General features: G+C 45.4%; 1 protein-coding gene across 8 annotated transcripts in view; it reads left to right on the plus strand.

Annotated features, from left to right (window-relative positions):
• Positions 1 to 16,765, plus strand: part of DYSF (dysferlin) — a 218,817-nt gene that overhangs the window by 53,790 nt on the left and 148,262 nt on the right. For all 8 annotated transcript variants that reach the window (XM_061583673.1, XM_061583677.1, XM_061583675.1 and 5 more), the window contains exons 7-16: positions 2,104 to 2,232; positions 2,994 to 3,056; positions 4,988 to 5,038; positions 5,423 to 5,453; positions 6,773 to 6,888; positions 7,820 to 7,946; positions 9,850 to 9,953; positions 11,779 to 11,847; positions 11,951 to 11,994; positions 13,990 to 14,072. In XM_061583673.1, coding sequence (XP_061439657.1) covers positions 2,104 to 2,232; positions 2,994 to 3,056; positions 4,988 to 5,038; positions 5,423 to 5,453; positions 6,773 to 6,888; positions 7,820 to 7,946; positions 9,850 to 9,953; positions 11,779 to 11,847; positions 11,951 to 11,994; positions 13,990 to 14,072 — 817 coding nt within the window. The remainder of the gene's footprint in view (positions 1 to 2,103; positions 2,233 to 2,993; positions 3,057 to 4,987; positions 5,039 to 5,422; positions 5,454 to 6,772; positions 6,889 to 7,819; positions 7,947 to 9,849; positions 9,954 to 11,778; positions 11,848 to 11,950; positions 11,995 to 13,989; positions 14,073 to 16,765) is intronic.

Raw genomic sequence — 16,765 nt, forward strand, 5'->3', positions numbered from 1 at the left:
CAGTGCATGCAGCCACAAAAAACAGCAGAGAGAAAGGTAGGTGAAGCGGGGGAATGGCGGGCAGCTCTGAAGCTCCTGTCCTGCTATCTGTGGCAGCAATCCTGCCACGGATTGTGGAAGGGGAGCGCAGGGGCCTTGCAGGGGCCCCTGTAGCCCCAGGGGCCCTTGTCTGGTGCCCAACCTGGCCGCCCTTTAGAACTGGCCCTGTGGAAGCATCCTGCCTCTGACTATGGAGGCAGATCATAGCCATCATGGCTAGTAGCCATTGATAACCTTATCTTCCATGAATTTGTCTAATCCTCTTTTAAGGTCACCCATGTTGGTGGCCTTCAATGTCTCTTGTGGGAGCAAATTCCATAGTTTAACTAAGTGGTGCGTGAAGAAGTCCTTTCTTTTGTCTGTCCTGAATCTTCTAACATTCTCCTTCACTGGATGTCCATGACTTCTAATGTTATGTGAGAGGGAGAAAAACTTTTCTCTGTCCACTTTCTCCATGCCATTCATAATTTTATAAACGTCTATCACGTTGCCTCTGACTTGCCTTTTCTCTAAACTAAATAGCCCCAGATGTTTCCTCACAGGAGAGTTGCTCTATCCCCATGGTCATTTTGGTTGCCCTTTTCTGAACCTTTCCAGCTCTGCAATATCCTTTTTGAGGCAAGTTGACCAGAACCTTAGATAGTATTCCAAATGTGGCTGCACCATAGATTTGTATAATGGTGTTACACTCTCAGCAGTTTTATTTTCAATACCTTTATTTTCAAAGGCAGATTCTGTAACAGCTGGAATGAATTATACAAATCCAGCCAATTTCTTTGCATCTGCTTGATTTGCATAATTGATTCTAAGAGCTACATTTCAAAGAGTATTTGAGGCTCAGGGCAAGGGTCAGAAGAATAGGAGGAAAGTGTGGGGGAAAGGTGAGCCATGGATGGAGGGGAAGTTGCTGGGTGGGGTGCTGAAACCTGTCCTTCATGGTCTCTGGCAGCCTTGCCCAGCAGAACCTCTACCTCCTGAGGATATTGTTATTGTTGTTGTTGTTGTTAATCATTATTGTATCCTTAGACGAGACCTGGCCCATTGTGGTCTCTTGCCTATGAACACAAGAAAGTTGAGGACCTCCAAATGGGGAAATGGCAACATTCCTTTAAGGCACATGAATGAAAACAGCAAGAGCATAGCTGGTAGTTGTGATGTGCATGACGTATGTGCCACTCATCACATGGGCCGAGTGCCTGGGGGCAGTGGGTGACTTTGTGCCTGCTGCTTCTCCATTTCTCCATAATGCCTGGAGTGGAGCTTTCACATCTCCCATGGCAGGAGACTATCCCAAAGTTTCACTCTGGGCATGACAGAGAAGTACAGAAACAGGGACATGAATCTTGAGGCACTGTTGCCTCCATTCCATTCTTCACAAGTCTGAGGCTGTGCCCTCTACTTTCTCTTCCTTTCATGGAGGGTAAGGCGATCAGTGGCTGCTAGTCATGATATCTATGTTCTGCCTCCATCGGTGGAGGCAGTATGCTTTTGAAGGCCAGTTGTTGGGGAACACAAATGTTGTTGTTGTTGTTGTTATGTGCCTTCAAGTCGATTACGACTTATGGCGATCCTATGAATCAGCGACCTCCAAGAGCATCTGTCATGAACCACCCTGTTCCGATCTTGTAAGTTCAGGTCTGTGGCTTCCTTGATGGAATCAATCCATCTCTTGTTTGGCCTTCCTCTTTTTCTACTCCCTGCTGTTTTTCCCAGCATTATGGTCTTCTCTAGTGAATCAGGTCTTCTCACGATGTGTCCAAAGTATGACAACCTCAGTTTCATCACATTAGCTTCTAGTGTAGCTAGCATTCTAGTGAATGCCTTTGAAGACCAGTTGCTGGGGAACACAAGTGAGGAGAGTGCTGTTGCACTCTGGTCCTGTTTGTGGGGATCTTGCTGGCCACTTTGAAAACAGGAGGCTGAATTAGATGGGCCCCCTTTGGCCTGATCTAACTGTTGTAGGGTGCTTCTCATGTTCTCCTTTGGCTTTTGGGAAGGAGATCCAGCCTCCAGGTCCCTGAGGATTTTGATGGCAACCTCTTTTCTGCACTTTGGGATTTCTAGATCAGGGTGCGAGTCATTGAAGGGCGGCAGCTTCCTGGAGTCAACATCAGACCTGTAGTGAAAGTCACGGCTGCTGGGCAGACAAAGAGAACACGGATCCGCAAAGGGAATGGGCCGGTTTTTGATGAGGTGAGGAGGTCCTGCTTGTGTGCTTCACATAGGCATCTGGCTGGCCACTGTGAGATGCTGGACTAAATTGGCTTGATCCTGAAGGCTCTTATTATGAGAAGGCAGAAGTAGAAAAGGAAAGTCTTACTTAGCATTGCAGGGAGGACATATTTGTCTGTAATGTGACCTTCAAGTTGGAGAAGCTTGGACTTTGCCCTTAAAACACCCCAAATTTCTTGTGAAAATCCATTTCCCTTCATCAAGCCCATCACAGTTTGGAACCACCTCTCACCTTATGCTTTGTTATAATTTTTTAAGGTAAAGAATATGAAATGGCTGCCACATAGATGATGATTTAAATGGCTCCTTTTTGTCCCTGTTGTTGCAAATCTGTTCTTAGAAGGTTGGCAGTCCTGTGTAAAGAAACTCCCAGGATCCACATGGTGAACGGAGACCCATTTAGAATGGTCTCTACTGAGCGGCCATGCCATGTGTTGTCCTGAGTGAGAGCCAGCGAGCCAGCGCTGGGGACAGGTGGAACTGCTGCTGGTCTTCTAGAGCCTGACCTTAAGCATCTTTCAGAAATGACCCATGACCTTTGAATTTGGATGTTTTTGGGGGCCCTGGACAGAACAAGAGAAATTTTTGGGGGGGCTGGGGGGCTGTCTTTGGGTGTTTGTTCTAGACTGGCTTCACTATAGTCCATTGTGGTGTGATTGTGTACACCACAACTGATGTGTACATTTTAAGGTGCACCTCATGCCTCTTTATGTTTTCTCTAGACCTTCTTCTTCAATGTTTTTGAATCCCCAATGGAACTGTTTGATGAGCCCATATTCATCACTGTAAGTTTGCGGCTAGAGGATGCTCACTTTGTTGACTATTCCTAGGGATGGGAGAGAAATTAGATTCAGTTCACATTTAAAGGCACATCTGCGTAACACACACTTTCCAAAACAATTCCCAAACCGAAATACAGCCGTCCTTTGAAATTTGCACTTCTCTGAATTTTTCAGTGAAGTTCTTCAGCCAAGGAATTTGTACAAAAATGCATACACACGTGTGAAGTGTGCATATAAATGTGTTTATTACTGAAAATAACATACAAACATGCAATATATTGGGGGGAATTGCTTCGTAAAAATGTTTATATTAGGCAAAAGTGCACATACCTGTGTATAGTGGGAGGGTTTTAAAACAAATTGCAAAGTGATGTGGAAATGTGCAGAACTGACCTAAGTCTGGAAAATGGAAAAACTGACAGCAAACAAAATTAACAGATGTGCCCATCCCTAACTGTTCTTATGGGTCAACTCATAGTTCAACGTGGTCTGGGTCAGGAGGAGTTACTCAGTACTTCACTTTGACAAAAGCTGCCTGGATGGGCCTACCTTGCCAAGATGAGCACTAATTGGATGGTGCTGGCAGAATGAAGGGCAGACATTAGTGAGTCCCATTGCAAAAAAGCTACAAAATTAATGGAATTTTCAATTTTTGAAATTATGTTTTTATCTATCATTTATTTAGGAGTGTATATCTCATTTTTCTTCATGAAGGGAACTCAAAGCCATTCTCACATAAAATAAACATACTACAGTACATAAAAACACATCCAATATAACATTCCATGAATCAGATACCAACAACAAAAGTTTGAATGTCAAGATTCAACATTTAAATTTTGATATTAACATGTGACTTCAGAGTTTAAAGCCTGACAGTTTTGATTGGCTTAGTCAATGAGCATTGTAAATATAATATGTACTAAAGTCTAAGACAGGACAACTGTCAGATACTGTTAACTGCTGACTACAGCTAGAATACTGCTGAATATTAAATGTTCAGTAGCTTCCCCAGTGAATATTCACCACTAAAATCTGCAGAGGAGAAATTTTGTAGGATAATTTCATTCCAGTTCTGATTTGATGCAGGTGCTGAGAGTGAGCACTGCATGCTGGGTTCCGTAGTCTTGTCATATTCTTCACTTACTAGATGGTTTGTTCACTGCTGTGCTTTCACTCCCTGAATTCTTGATTTCCAGGACCAGGCTTTTTCATCAAGAGAGATTCCCTGGGATTAAGAATGAGAATTGCATGCTGGGTTTTGTAGTCATTTTGCATCGTGGGATGAGACTGGATTTCCTAGACTAAGCTTGGTTTCAGAGCCCAAGAAGAGGCATCACTATGAGTAGTGATAGCAGAACTCTGCACCAGCCACTGTCCTTGGTGCTGGATTGTAGCCTATACATGCATTGATTTAACATACTCCCTCAGGGGAAGAAATGCAAAAGAGGGGGAGGTGACTTGTGGTGCCTGTTAGGTCATGATCTTCTGTGTATCACCAAAAAGAAGCTTGGAGATTAATGTCTCCTGCACAACCTGAACTAATGGAAGATGGTTGTTGAGGATTGAAATCTTATTTTATTTTATTTATTTATTTATATCCTGCTCTTCCTCTCAGTAGGAGCCCAGGGAGGCAAACAAACACAATAAAAACACTCTTAAACATAATAAAAACTGACTTTAAAATATATTAAAACATCTTTAAAAACATCTTTTAAAAAAAAAAAAACAAGCTTTAAAAACATCTTAAAAAGCAATTCTACCACAGACGCAGACTGGGGTAAGGTCTCTACTTAAAAGGCTTGTTGAAAAGGAAGGTTTTCAGGAGGCACCAAAAAGATAACAGAGATGGCACCTGCCTAATATTGGAGATCTTGTTTCAGGAGATCTTGTTTCATTGGCCCCTTACTTTTATACTTCTTCTGCCTTGCCAGGTTGTCGACTCACGTTCCCTCCGGACGGACTCTGTCATTGGAGAATTCCGGGTAATGGTGGCCTTCATTTCATTTTTGCTGGTGCTGGTGAGACGAATCTTCTTTTTCGTTTCTTCCACACAATGCTCAGTTAAGGACATTAATCAGTTCAAGACATTTTGGCTTTGTTTTCTCATTGGCCGTTATTCGCAGTTGCCACGGTGGCCTCATTTGGGGTGGCTTCTCTGCTGTGTTGGGATTTTTCAGGAGACATCAGGAGTGCCTCATTGCCACAACCACCTCCTACAGAAGTCTGGAGGCAAGGGTGTTGTGGTCCTTGAGCTAGGCCTGCGGCATGGGCCAGCATGCAGTTGCCAGACTGGTGGGCAGGCAAGTGGACTCATCTGAACCCGATTAAGGCTTTCCTAAGTGTTTTCTGTGCTTGCATTTTTGCAGGTGGATGTTGGGACAATTTATGCCGAACCCAGTAAGTGGAATGTTCTTTCGTACCACTTGAGCTTGACTTCATTTTAGGAATGGATTGTGTGCATGTCTCTCTCTCTGTGTGTGTAAAATGTCTTTTTATCTAGAGAACTGTCCATTTTTTTTAAAAAAAGAAGGGGAACAAACTTTGGGTTGCAAGGAGAAGAAAGTTTAGAAAGGTGATGACAATGTGGAGTTGTGCCTGGGAAGGCCAGCTCTATTTTGTGGAGCAGCAACTGTTTCAAAATGGCTGCATGGAGGGAGCATTCGAAGAACACAGGAAGCTGCCAAATACCAAGTCAGGCCATTGCCCCCATCTGCCCCAATATTGTCTGCACTAACTGGCAGCGGCTCTCAGGGCTTCACCCAAGGAGTCTTTAACAGCCCTACCTGGAGATGCAGCCGGGGATTGAACCTGGGACCTTCTGCATGCAAACCAGGTGCTGTACCCCTGACATACGGCCTTGAGTGCTCATGTCCATTAACTAGTTATGCAGCAGGGGGGCTTCAGCCGGTGTGGTTTGCCATGCAGCAGGCTGTGCAAAACAGCACCTGCTGGAATTTTGCTTGTTCCTCTGAGGCTGGCTGGGACACAGGAAAGGGACTTTTCTGCTCTGGTACCCAGTGCATGTGGAACTCTCTGCCCCAGGAGGATTGGTTGCCTCCTACTCTGATGATGTTTCATTGCTGGCTGAAGGCTTTCCTCCCCTAACAAACTTTTTTATTATGTGTCACACAGTAGTTCTGTTTTATTTAGTCCTGGCTCAGCCTGGGCATATTAGCTTGACTGTTGGCTGCTATTTCTTTATTTTTAGCAGTTTTCATTTTTGACATTGTATATTGTTGTTTTTATGTTGTCATTATTTTTTAAATAAAATTTATATACTGCTTGATTGTAGAACATCTGTAACAGGTTTATTAAAAACAGTAAAATGATCAATAAAAACAGCTAAGAACATGTAATTGAACCATGTTAAAACAATTAAAACAACAATAGACTAAAAAGATTAAAACACATCAACATCTATGTGTCTGGATAGGCTTGTTGCTTTGTTAGATGCTTTGGACCCTCTGTTTTGGAAGGGGAAAGCGGGATATAAATCCTTATGTGAATAAATGCCCTCTTCTTGCTAGGTTTTTAAAGGAACAGGAGCCCCTTTCTCCTCTTTCTGCATCAGGTCACTTCGTTCTGCTCTGTGAATGTGTGATATCAGGTTTAATTGGGTCTTCTTCTGCTTTCTGCAATAAATTGTTGGCCTGATATAGGCAGCTGAATTACTGAGTACAAATGCGATTTTAACATTTCTTCTTCTCCTGCTATAGAACACTCCTTCCTTCGAAAATGGCTGCTGCTTTCGGATCCGGAGGATTTTTCAGCCGGGGCTAAAGGCTACTTGAAGATCAGCTTGTATGTCCTCGGCCCTGGCGATGAGGTGCCTGTGAGTACTTCTTTTCTTTTCTTTTTACAAAAAATTAGTCACTGAAGAAAGAGCTTTGGCTGTAGCAGTTTCTAATTTCCTTTGGGGGTCCCCATCTCTCCCAAAATCTCATATGACAAGTTGTGCCAACAGGCTGCCAGTCCTTTTAAACCAGCTAGTGCCCTTTGGGCATCATGCTTGGAATCAAGCTGCAAGAGGGACTGAAATTCAACGGGTGTTGCTTTCCCCCTCACTGCATCTCCATGCCAGAAGATGGACATGCATCTGTTAAAACGCAGCCCTATGATTGATGTGCACCATCCGCATATGCAACAAGGCTGACCATATCCAAAGGGCTCGGCATAGGTAGAAAATAACACCATCTGTGGCCTTATTATGTATTGCATTTGCTGTTTGCTGAGCATGCGGGCCTTTGAGACAGCAAAACTGCAGTGTGATCCTCAGCATGTTTACTCAGAAGCAAGTCCCATTTTGTTCAACAGGATCCTGACTTGGGGTGGGTGGGGAGAGGGGCTTTAACCCTTTGCCCCCTGCAATGGTCCTGATCTGAATTGAGGACCCCACTCCTGGAATTGCATGGGGCAGGGGAGGAAAGCTCCCTTTTGCTCTGGCGGGAGCTCTTTCCCCACTCCACCACCCCAGTGCAAATTGCAGGTGCAGAGGCCCCCAATCCGGATTGCATGTCCTTTGGTCCTAAGAAGGTCCTTCCCCCAGTAACTTCCAGCTGTACCTCAGATTGGGGGCAGGGGGGAAGAGAGAACATGGAGAACGGCCCTCTGTTGAAGATCTTTGTGCATGGAGTCCAGAGCCAGGCACAGGTGGAGACACTCGCAATGCCCTGGGGTCCAGGGACCTGAGCTGGACAGGGCTGGAAATCTCAAGGTACAGCACGTCCTGTCCTTACCCTCTCCCCCCCACCTTTATTTTGCAGATGGAGAAGAAGGAAACTACAGAAGACAAGGAGGACATTGAGGGCAACATTCTCAGGCCGACGGGGGTGTCTCTGAGGGGGGCCCACTTCTCCCTGAAGGTTTACCGAGCAGAGGACCTACCTCAGAGTGAGCATGGGATTAGGGGAGGGGGCGGAGGCATGGGGAGCGAAATGGAGATTCAGCCCTGGAGAAGCCATGCGTTGTCCCCAAGGGAAGCATCCAGACTGTACTGGGATTCCCTGGTAGATCTCTGGGCGATTTGCAGGAGATTGGCAAAGGGTTTCTGTCTCCTGATGGTTTAAGAATAGCAACAAGAAGGTGACTTTGTCCACCTCAATATGGTTGCAGAATTGGAAAAAGGGAATGAGGAGTGGAGTCATTAGTGACAACACTGTGCCTCCCTGTACTGAACATTAATTTGTAGCCTCAGAGGCCATCCTGTTCTTTAATTCTAACTGTATGTCTTCTTTTGCATCTGGCTGTAGTAAGAAACAAAGTAGATTCAGGAAGCCTGAGATCTGCCTAGAGATGTGAAGGCCCTGGAAAAAACCAGAAATTTTTTTTAAAAAGCACAAACTGATTCTCCCCTAATTTTTCTGGTTTCCCCCCCCAGTTTTTCAGGGAAAAAATTGGGAAAATTAATTTCCCCCTTTTTCTGAGCCTTCACATCTCTAGGTCTGCCCACCCCTGTGCATGATTGTATCTGTCATTGTTGTACACATAGACCCAGTTTGCACATAACCTTCAGGTATAGCACGGCTTAGCATGGCTGAGGAAACCTGTGGGTTGCTGGAGCAAAGGGTATGCTCCTCCCTGGGTCCTCCTGCTGCTGTTGCGCTACATGAGGCTAAGCCATGGTTTGGTTTAGCATTATATGTGAACCAGGGCTTGTGGTTTGTCTCCCCCAGACAGACCATGAGCAGTAAACTAAGAACAAACCTTGGTTGCAGCTCGTGGCCTGTCTGAAGTGAGAAGTGCCACAAAGCAAGGGTTTGGATGTTAACTGGTGAGTGGCCCCTCCCTTTTATTTATTAAAGCATTAAATATTAAAGGATTAAAGGATTAAAATATTAAAGTATTAAATCCCGCCCTCTTGCAAAAGCATCAGGGTGGGTACAGCAACATATAAACATATAAAAGCAATCCAAAGAATCAATGAAATGGCTTGGCTACCCAAGAAACATTTTAAATAGCTGCATAAGCCTGTCAGCACTTTTACCATCTAGGACCTGCTCAAAAAATATATGATATTTTGAGCGGGCAGTTGACTGTTTGCTGAAAAATCAGAAGTGTTTTTCAACAAAATTGAAAATGCATCTAAAAAGACCACATCATGCATCAGCACAGCACTGAACATGATAAAAAGTGAGAATAGGTTCTGCCCTTGTAAATGTTTTATAATATTAGTAATAAATATATAAATAAATAAATAATTTTCTAGACCACCCTTCATCCGACAATCTCATGGGAGTATACAATAATACATAAAATCCTACATAAAATAAGAGGAAATACCATACAACTTAAAAAATCCACAAGCAAGTTATGCAGCGGACATCAATTCTGAATGCCATGTATGGCATCCATTTCTTCCAAAAGCCTGAATGAAGTAGTGCCCTTTCAAAAGTCATGCATGCACCTCACCTAGGGCAGCTTACAGTAATTAAAACCACAATAAATAAAAAATATACAAATCAAGCAATGTAAAATGAAACAGTCTCTCTCTCTCCCTTTCCCTCTCTCTCTCCCCCTCTGTGTGTGTGAGAGAGAGAGAGAGTGAGAGAGAGAGTGAGAGCAGGGTTCCTTTTGCACCAATTTTCCTTGCTAGTTCAGTGTCACTCCAGCAAAAGGGGCAAAGGTTGTCCCTCAGACGTAGAGCCAGGATGCATAGATGGTGAATCTCTTTTGGCTGGGCAGCTTCACTGTTGGGTGAAAACCCCAGGCCTTACCTTCATAGCTGTGGCTGATGCTGTAAGCAGTCCTTCTTGCATCCTTCATGGGTCCGTCACTGGTTTCTGTTCTGTTCCAGTGGATGATGCCATCATGGACAGTGTCAAGCAGATCTTTGGGTTTGAGAGCAGCAAGAAGAACCTGGTGGATCCTTTCGTGGAAGTGACCTTTGCTGGAAAAACGGTAAGTCAGCTCTCCTCCGTGAGTTGAGGGGCAGGAAAGTTTCCAGAGTGTCATGGCAAGAGTTGGGTTATGATTGGGAAATTGGGTAATATGGGTGACCAGTCAGGTGTTTGGCATTTGTAGTGTGATGCCGCAGTGGATTCTGCCCAAAGAGGCACAGCAGAGCACATGATTTGCATGCCATAGCCCCAGGTTTGTCCTGCAGCATCTCCAATTAAAATATCTCATGTTGCAGGCTATGATGGAAAGGTCTCTTACCTGGGTCCAACATTCCATAACTGGCATTTGCCCCTTGGGACATTTGTGAGCAAACTGTGATATCACAAAAACTCTGCCAATGGGGGCATTTTTTTTTTAAGCCAACTTGAGAATCCTTTGGTGTAGAATTGTGGGATTTGAACAGGGCTGACACCAGGCATGCCGGGGCCCTTGGGCACCAGCTTGCCCAGGGCCCCAGTGCGCACACATGTGCCCCACCTACCTTTTTCTCCTGTCTTTTGCAGCTGTGCGTGCTGGGCTTCCATTAATCAAGATGGCGGCCGAGGTTTCTCTAAGGGACTGAAGCTTCTACCACCATCTTGGTTGATGGCATGCATGTGTACTATGCGCGCACATCCCTGCCATCAACCAAGATGATGGCAGGGGCATCAGCACCTTAGGGAAACCTCAGCTGCCATCTTGGTTAATGGCAACCCTGTGCGTGTAGCCCGCGCAGCTGCAAAAGACAGGAGAGACAGGTAGGTGGAGCCAGTGAACGGGCGGGCGGCTGGGAAGCTCTCTCCCTGCAATCTGCAGAAGGGGAGCGCTACTCCTCCCCCACCTGGCCTGACCTGGCCCCCTTTTAGCGCCGGCCCTGGATTTGAACCACTGAAATAAATAAAGTGTGTCTATGTGTATGCTCACTGAGAGAAACAGTCAGTTTTTGGTCTATTTATTATTTATTTATTTAATTTGTATCCCGCCCTTCCTCCCAGAAGGAGCCCAAATATTAAAATATGACTTGATAATTAAACCTAGCTCTCTGAGTATCTGACAGCCTGTGCTATTTGTCTGAATGTATTATTTCAATCTTATGGCAGAGGCCACACACACAAGGTAACGTTTGTGTTTCAAAGTACTTGAAAACTCCCAGTTTCCCTTTCCCCCCTGTGACATGTACATGTACTTTTGACACCAGATATATAGAGAGAGGACTCACCCTAATTAGTTTTAACTGACTTTAACACTGTATTTTTAAATTGTTGTAACCTGCCCTGGGACCTCATGGTGAAGGGCAGGTAAGAAATCTAATTTTTATTATTGTTGTTGATGATAACAATATTAATTTCGCAACACATTGTACAAAGTGGTCCTGAGGCTGAGATCCCATGTTCCTGTCCTAACCAAGATCCCCTTTACTTGATGTGACAAAACCACTGTTGTCGTCCTTCATTTGAACTTAGTTATCAGGGCAGGGGGGTCGGTGGGATTTTTGCTTCTCACAGATACTGTCCCCACCCTGAATCCATCCATCCATACAGACCTTCCACTGAGTGCATATATGGGGCAAGACCAACGTTCACAAGTGGGCACGATTCCACTTCCCCTGCGCACGTGATCAGATGAGGTGGTGTTATGTCTCGCATGTCTGCCAAGGGCCTCATGCAACTCCCCCTCAAACTATGGCCCCTTTCTTAGCCTCACTCCCCACAGAGTTTGATCAGAGTCCCTGATATTCCACCTGGAGGTGGAGGTGGTGGTGAGCAAGAGCAATCAAGTGTTGTTTTTGGATGCCACCGATGAAGGTCATCCCCCTGACTCCACCCATCTTGTCTCCCTCGGTCAGCTCTGCAGCAAGATTGTGGAGAAAAACGCCAACCCTCAGTGGAACCAGAGCATCACTCTGCCAGCCATGGTGAGCAAAGGGAATTTTGCCTTCGGAGGCTTCCTCGTCCCTTCCATCCATCCTAAGGCCTGAGCTTCTCTCCCTAACCCCCCCCTTGTACATTTCTCTTTAGTTTCCATCCATGTGTGAAAGGATGAGGATCCGTGTCATTGACTGGTGAGTTAAGGATGAAGGTCTCTCTCTCTCTCTCTCTCTCTCTCTCTCTCTCTCTCTGTATACAGTATATTTCTGTGTGTGGGTATATATAAAATATAAAAAGATTGAAGATGGAGATATGTAAAATTTACTGGAGAGTTAAGACTGAAGATGGACTGTCCATCTATGCATCTCAATGCTTAGAAATGAAAAGTGGTATTTTATGACATGCACATCTTAAATAAATCTTTACTCTCACCACCTTTCCTGGCCTGGCTCTTTGGCTTTAGAAGAAGCCTGGAAGTCAGAAATTCAGCAGGTACTGCTTTTTCTAGTCTGCAGTCTATTCTATTCTATTTATATATTTATTTAAGACTTTTATATATCACTTAATCATTGACATTTTCTAAGCAGTGTACGTAAGAGCAAACCACACAAGAAAATGAAACAGTGAAACAATAAAAATGTATCATAAAACCACACACTACATTAAAATGCCTGGTGGAACAAGAAAGTCTCAGTCATATGCCTGAGGTTCAGCAAGGAGTATTGTCTGTCTAATCTCAGGTGGGAGGGAGTTCCACAGGCTTGGGCCCACCACGCTGAATGCACTGCCTCTAGTCATTAGGAGCTGTGCATCTGAGCTATGGGGAGCCACCAACAGAGACTCCCCTAAGGATGTCAGTGCTCAGGCCGGGATATAAGGGATCAGGAAGTCCTTAAGATAACCTGGACTCAAGTTGTTAAGGGCCTTGTAAATTGATACAAGAACCTTGAACCAGTTCAACTGCTGAGGAAGCCTTGGGTGTTAAATTCCTGCCGCACCAAACCCAGAATGCTTTGGAGGTTTTCAGGAAGAGGCTGGAGAGCTATGTGTTGGGGAGGCTCTAGCTCATTGGGGAGGGGTTGGAGGAGGTGGCCTCGGCCCCCCAACTGTGTCATTCTTTGTGTAAGCAGATGCACCTTTATAGCTGCATAGTTGTAGTGGAGGGGGAGGCGTTCTCTTCATTTGTTTCCGAGCCAGATTCAAGGTGCTGGTTTTGACCTATAAAGCCTTACACGGCGTGGGACCGCAATATCTTGTGGAACGCCTCTCCCGCTATGAACCGACCGGGTCACTTCGCTCAGCATCTAAGGCCCTCCTCCGGGTACCAACCCATCAGGAAGCCCGGAGGACAGTTACTCGATCTAGGGCCTTTTCTGTAGTGGCCCCCGAACTGTGGAACAGCCTCCCCGAAGAAGTACGCCTGGCGCCGACGCTTCTATCTTTTCGGCGCCAGGTTAAGACCCGGCTATGCTCCCAGGCATTTTAAGTGTTTAATGTTATAACTTTAAATCTTTTATTTTTTTGTTTGCTGCTTATGTTTACTGTTGGTAGTTGATTTTATTGTGATATTCTGTATTTTAACCTTTTTGTACACCGCCCAGAGAGCCACTTGCTATGGGCGGTTTATAAATGAAACAAATAAATAAATAAAATAAATAAATAAAAGTGTTATTATTTTATTTATTTATTACATTTCTACCCCGCCTTTCTTTCCATGACAGAAACCCAAGGCAGCTTCCATGTGGTTCCCAGGTGGTCTCCCATCCAGGCACTGACCAGACCTGACCCTGCTTAGCTTCAGCAGGGAGCTGGCCTTGTGTGCCTTCAGACTACAGCCTGGGACCCATGAAGGTTGCAATGAAGTGTCTTTAAATAGAAGGAAAAAAATAACTGAGAGGGTAACCTGCCCTCCTCCCCGATGAGATTCTTTCTTCCATGCCACTCTAATGTGCAAGGAGCTCCACTTTCTTTTTGCATCACCTGGAGAAAAAAAACCACGAGGTGTGTTGACATCACCGTTTATGTAACTTCAGAAAAGTCCCTGAGGTGTCAGATTTGAACTTATGAGAGCCCTTCCTGTAGAGAAGGTGCCGTGGCAAGGAGGAAGCTCCGGATTTTAGCAGAAAGGAAAACTGTTGGCAAAGCATAGCTCTAAAACATTGAGATAAAGATGATCGTTCTTGTTTCAGGGACCGGCTCACTCACAATGACATCATTGGCACTAGCCATCTATGCATGTCCAAGGTCTCAGCTCCTGGAGGAGAACTGGAAGGTATTATTGTCTCTGTCTGTATCGTCAGATCTGCTCCTCAGAGGCTGAGGGGGAGGTAGGCTGAGGAGCATGTCTCTTTGCTGCCCAGATGACCAAGCCAGCCTGAGCTGGAAGCTTTCCTGTGGGGTGCAGGGAGCATCATTTCATAAGAGGTCAGGGCAGGCAGAACAATGGTCCTTTAGTCCACTTCAGCTGCCGGTGAGGCCAACAGCGAAGGCTTCACCGGCACATTCTGTTTTCTGTCTTCGCCAAGCTTACCTGTCCTCATTACACCCACTCCCACCCCACACTGGTTGCTTGGCTGTGGGAGGTTGGTGCAAAGTCTCCATGGGCTGCCACAGCCATCCTGAAGAGGACCACCCTTTGTCTGATTGATCTGGCCCGAAGGAAACAGCCCCCTCATCCTTTCCATTGGAGTAGTGGGGAACCCCGTGGGCCAAAGATGCAACTGGACCCCAAACGGGAATTTCAGGCACTGCCAATCAGCAGATTAGTAGTACCTGCAAAGCGCCGGGTGTGACTGTGCAAGACCCAACAATCAGCTGATCGTTGGTGCTTGCATAGAGCTGTGTGAAGTGCTTTGAAGCCCCAACCATCAGTGGATCACATCAAGGTTGCACCTGTGTGGCTTACTTCCTATCTGCATGGGCAAAACCTTTCAAACTTGGCCCATGGGGGAGATAAGGATCCGGCCCACTGGCTGGATCCAGTTCCCCACTCCTGCTCTATGCGCATTTCTGATGTTTGCAGCTGATAATTCCCCCCTCTTGTGGTGTTCTCCCTTCTCCTTTGGCCATCGTTTCACACGACAAACCCTTTGGCAGGTATTCTTGATTTTCGCTCCCCTTCCTTTGCCAGCTGCGGCAGTAAATATGACTGCCTTTTTTGAAAATTAACAAATGGGTCATTATTTATTTATTTATTTATTATTTGATTATCAAGAAGATGGGTTCCAGACAGTATATAAAAACACTATTCAATAAACAAATAGGATAAAGTGGTATGACCAGCAAGCAAAATCCCAGATTTAAAAAAGATAGCAAATAAATGCCATCAACAGTGTAATCCAATATATGTTTACTTAGAAGTAAGTCCTATTTTATTTATTTATTTATTATTTGATTTATATCTCGCCCTTCCTCCCAGCAGCAGCCCAGGGCGGCGAACAGAAATGCTAAAATCACTTTAAAACATCATAAAAACAGACCTTAAGATACATTAAAACAAAACAACATTAAAAACATCTTTTAAAAAAGGCTTAAAAACATTATTAAAAAACATATTAAGCAATTCTAACACAGACGCAGACTGGGATAGGTCTCAACCTAAAAGGCTTGTTGAAAGAGGAAAGTCCGTTTCAAATCTGCCATTTTTGGGGAAGATCATTGAGCGAGTGGTGGCTGGCCAGTTGGCAGCACACTTGGATGAAACGGATTATTTGGATCCATACCAATCGGGTTTCAGGACTGGACATAGTACTGAAACAGCCTTGGTTGCTCTGGTGGATGATATGAGGAGGGCATTAGACGGGGGAGAATCCACCTTTCTTGTCCTCCTGGATCTCTCGGTGGCTTTTGATACCGTCGACCACGGTATCTTGTTGGATCGCCTGGAAGGATTGGGAATAGGAGGCACTGTTTTGCAGTGGTTCCGTTCCTTTCTCTCTGACAGGCATCAACAGGTAGCATTGGGAGATGAGGTTTCAGACCCTTGGCCCCTCACATGCGGAGTGCCACACGGTTCTATCCTCTCTCCCATGCTATTTAACATCTATGTAAAGCCGCTGGGAGCTATCATCAGGAGTTTTGGGCTGCGATGTCATCAATATGCAGATGACACGCAGCTCTATCTCTCCTTTAAATCTTCACCAGAGATGGCTGTGGAGACCTTGTCCAAGTGCCTGGAATCCGTGAGTGGATGGATGGGAAGGAACAGACTGAAGCTCAATCCTGATAAGACCGAGGTGCTACTTGTGGGGGAGGTTGGGTGCTTTTGACCTACAGTTTAATGGGGTGAGTTTACCCCTGAAAGATCAGGTCCGCAGCCTCGGGGTGGTTCTTGATTCCAAGCTGTCCATGGAGGCTCAGATTTCGGCAGTGAGCCGGGCAGCTTGGTACCAATTACATCTCATACGGAGGCTGCAACCCTACCTCCCTATTCATCAGCTCCCACTGGTGGTACACGCCCTGGTCACCTTTCGATTAGACTACTGCAATGCGCTCTACGTGGGGTTACCCTTGAAAACGGTCCGGAAACTACAACTGGTGCAGAATGCGGCGGCTCGGTTGCTTACAAACAGCCACCGCCGTGATCACATCACGCCAGTATTATTTCACCTACATTGGCTGCCAGTTGTTTTCCGGGCCCAATTCAAGGTGTTGGTATTAACTTTTAAATCCCTATACGGTCTTGGCCCAGTTTATCTGAAGGAGCACCTCCAGTACCACAAATTAAGCCGCCCAACCAGATCAGCCACACAGGGCCTTCTCTCAGTCCCACCAACGAAAACAGCTAGGTTGGTAGGGACTAGAGAGAGGGCATTTTCAGTGGTGGCCCCCACTCTCTGGAACTCCCTCCCATTCGATCTTCGCCATGCCCCTTCCCTGGATATATTTCGCCGGGCATTAAAAACTTGGCTTTTTGGACAGGCCTTCAGGAATTCCAGGGAGGGCTAACTTTTTTGGGATATTTTA

This window comes from Rhineura floridana, chromosome 9, assembly GCF_030035675.1.
Source record: "Rhineura floridana isolate rRhiFlo1 chromosome 9, rRhiFlo1.hap2, whole genome shotgun sequence".
NCBI lineage: Eukaryota > Metazoa > Chordata > Lepidosauria > Squamata > Rhineuridae > Rhineura > Rhineura floridana.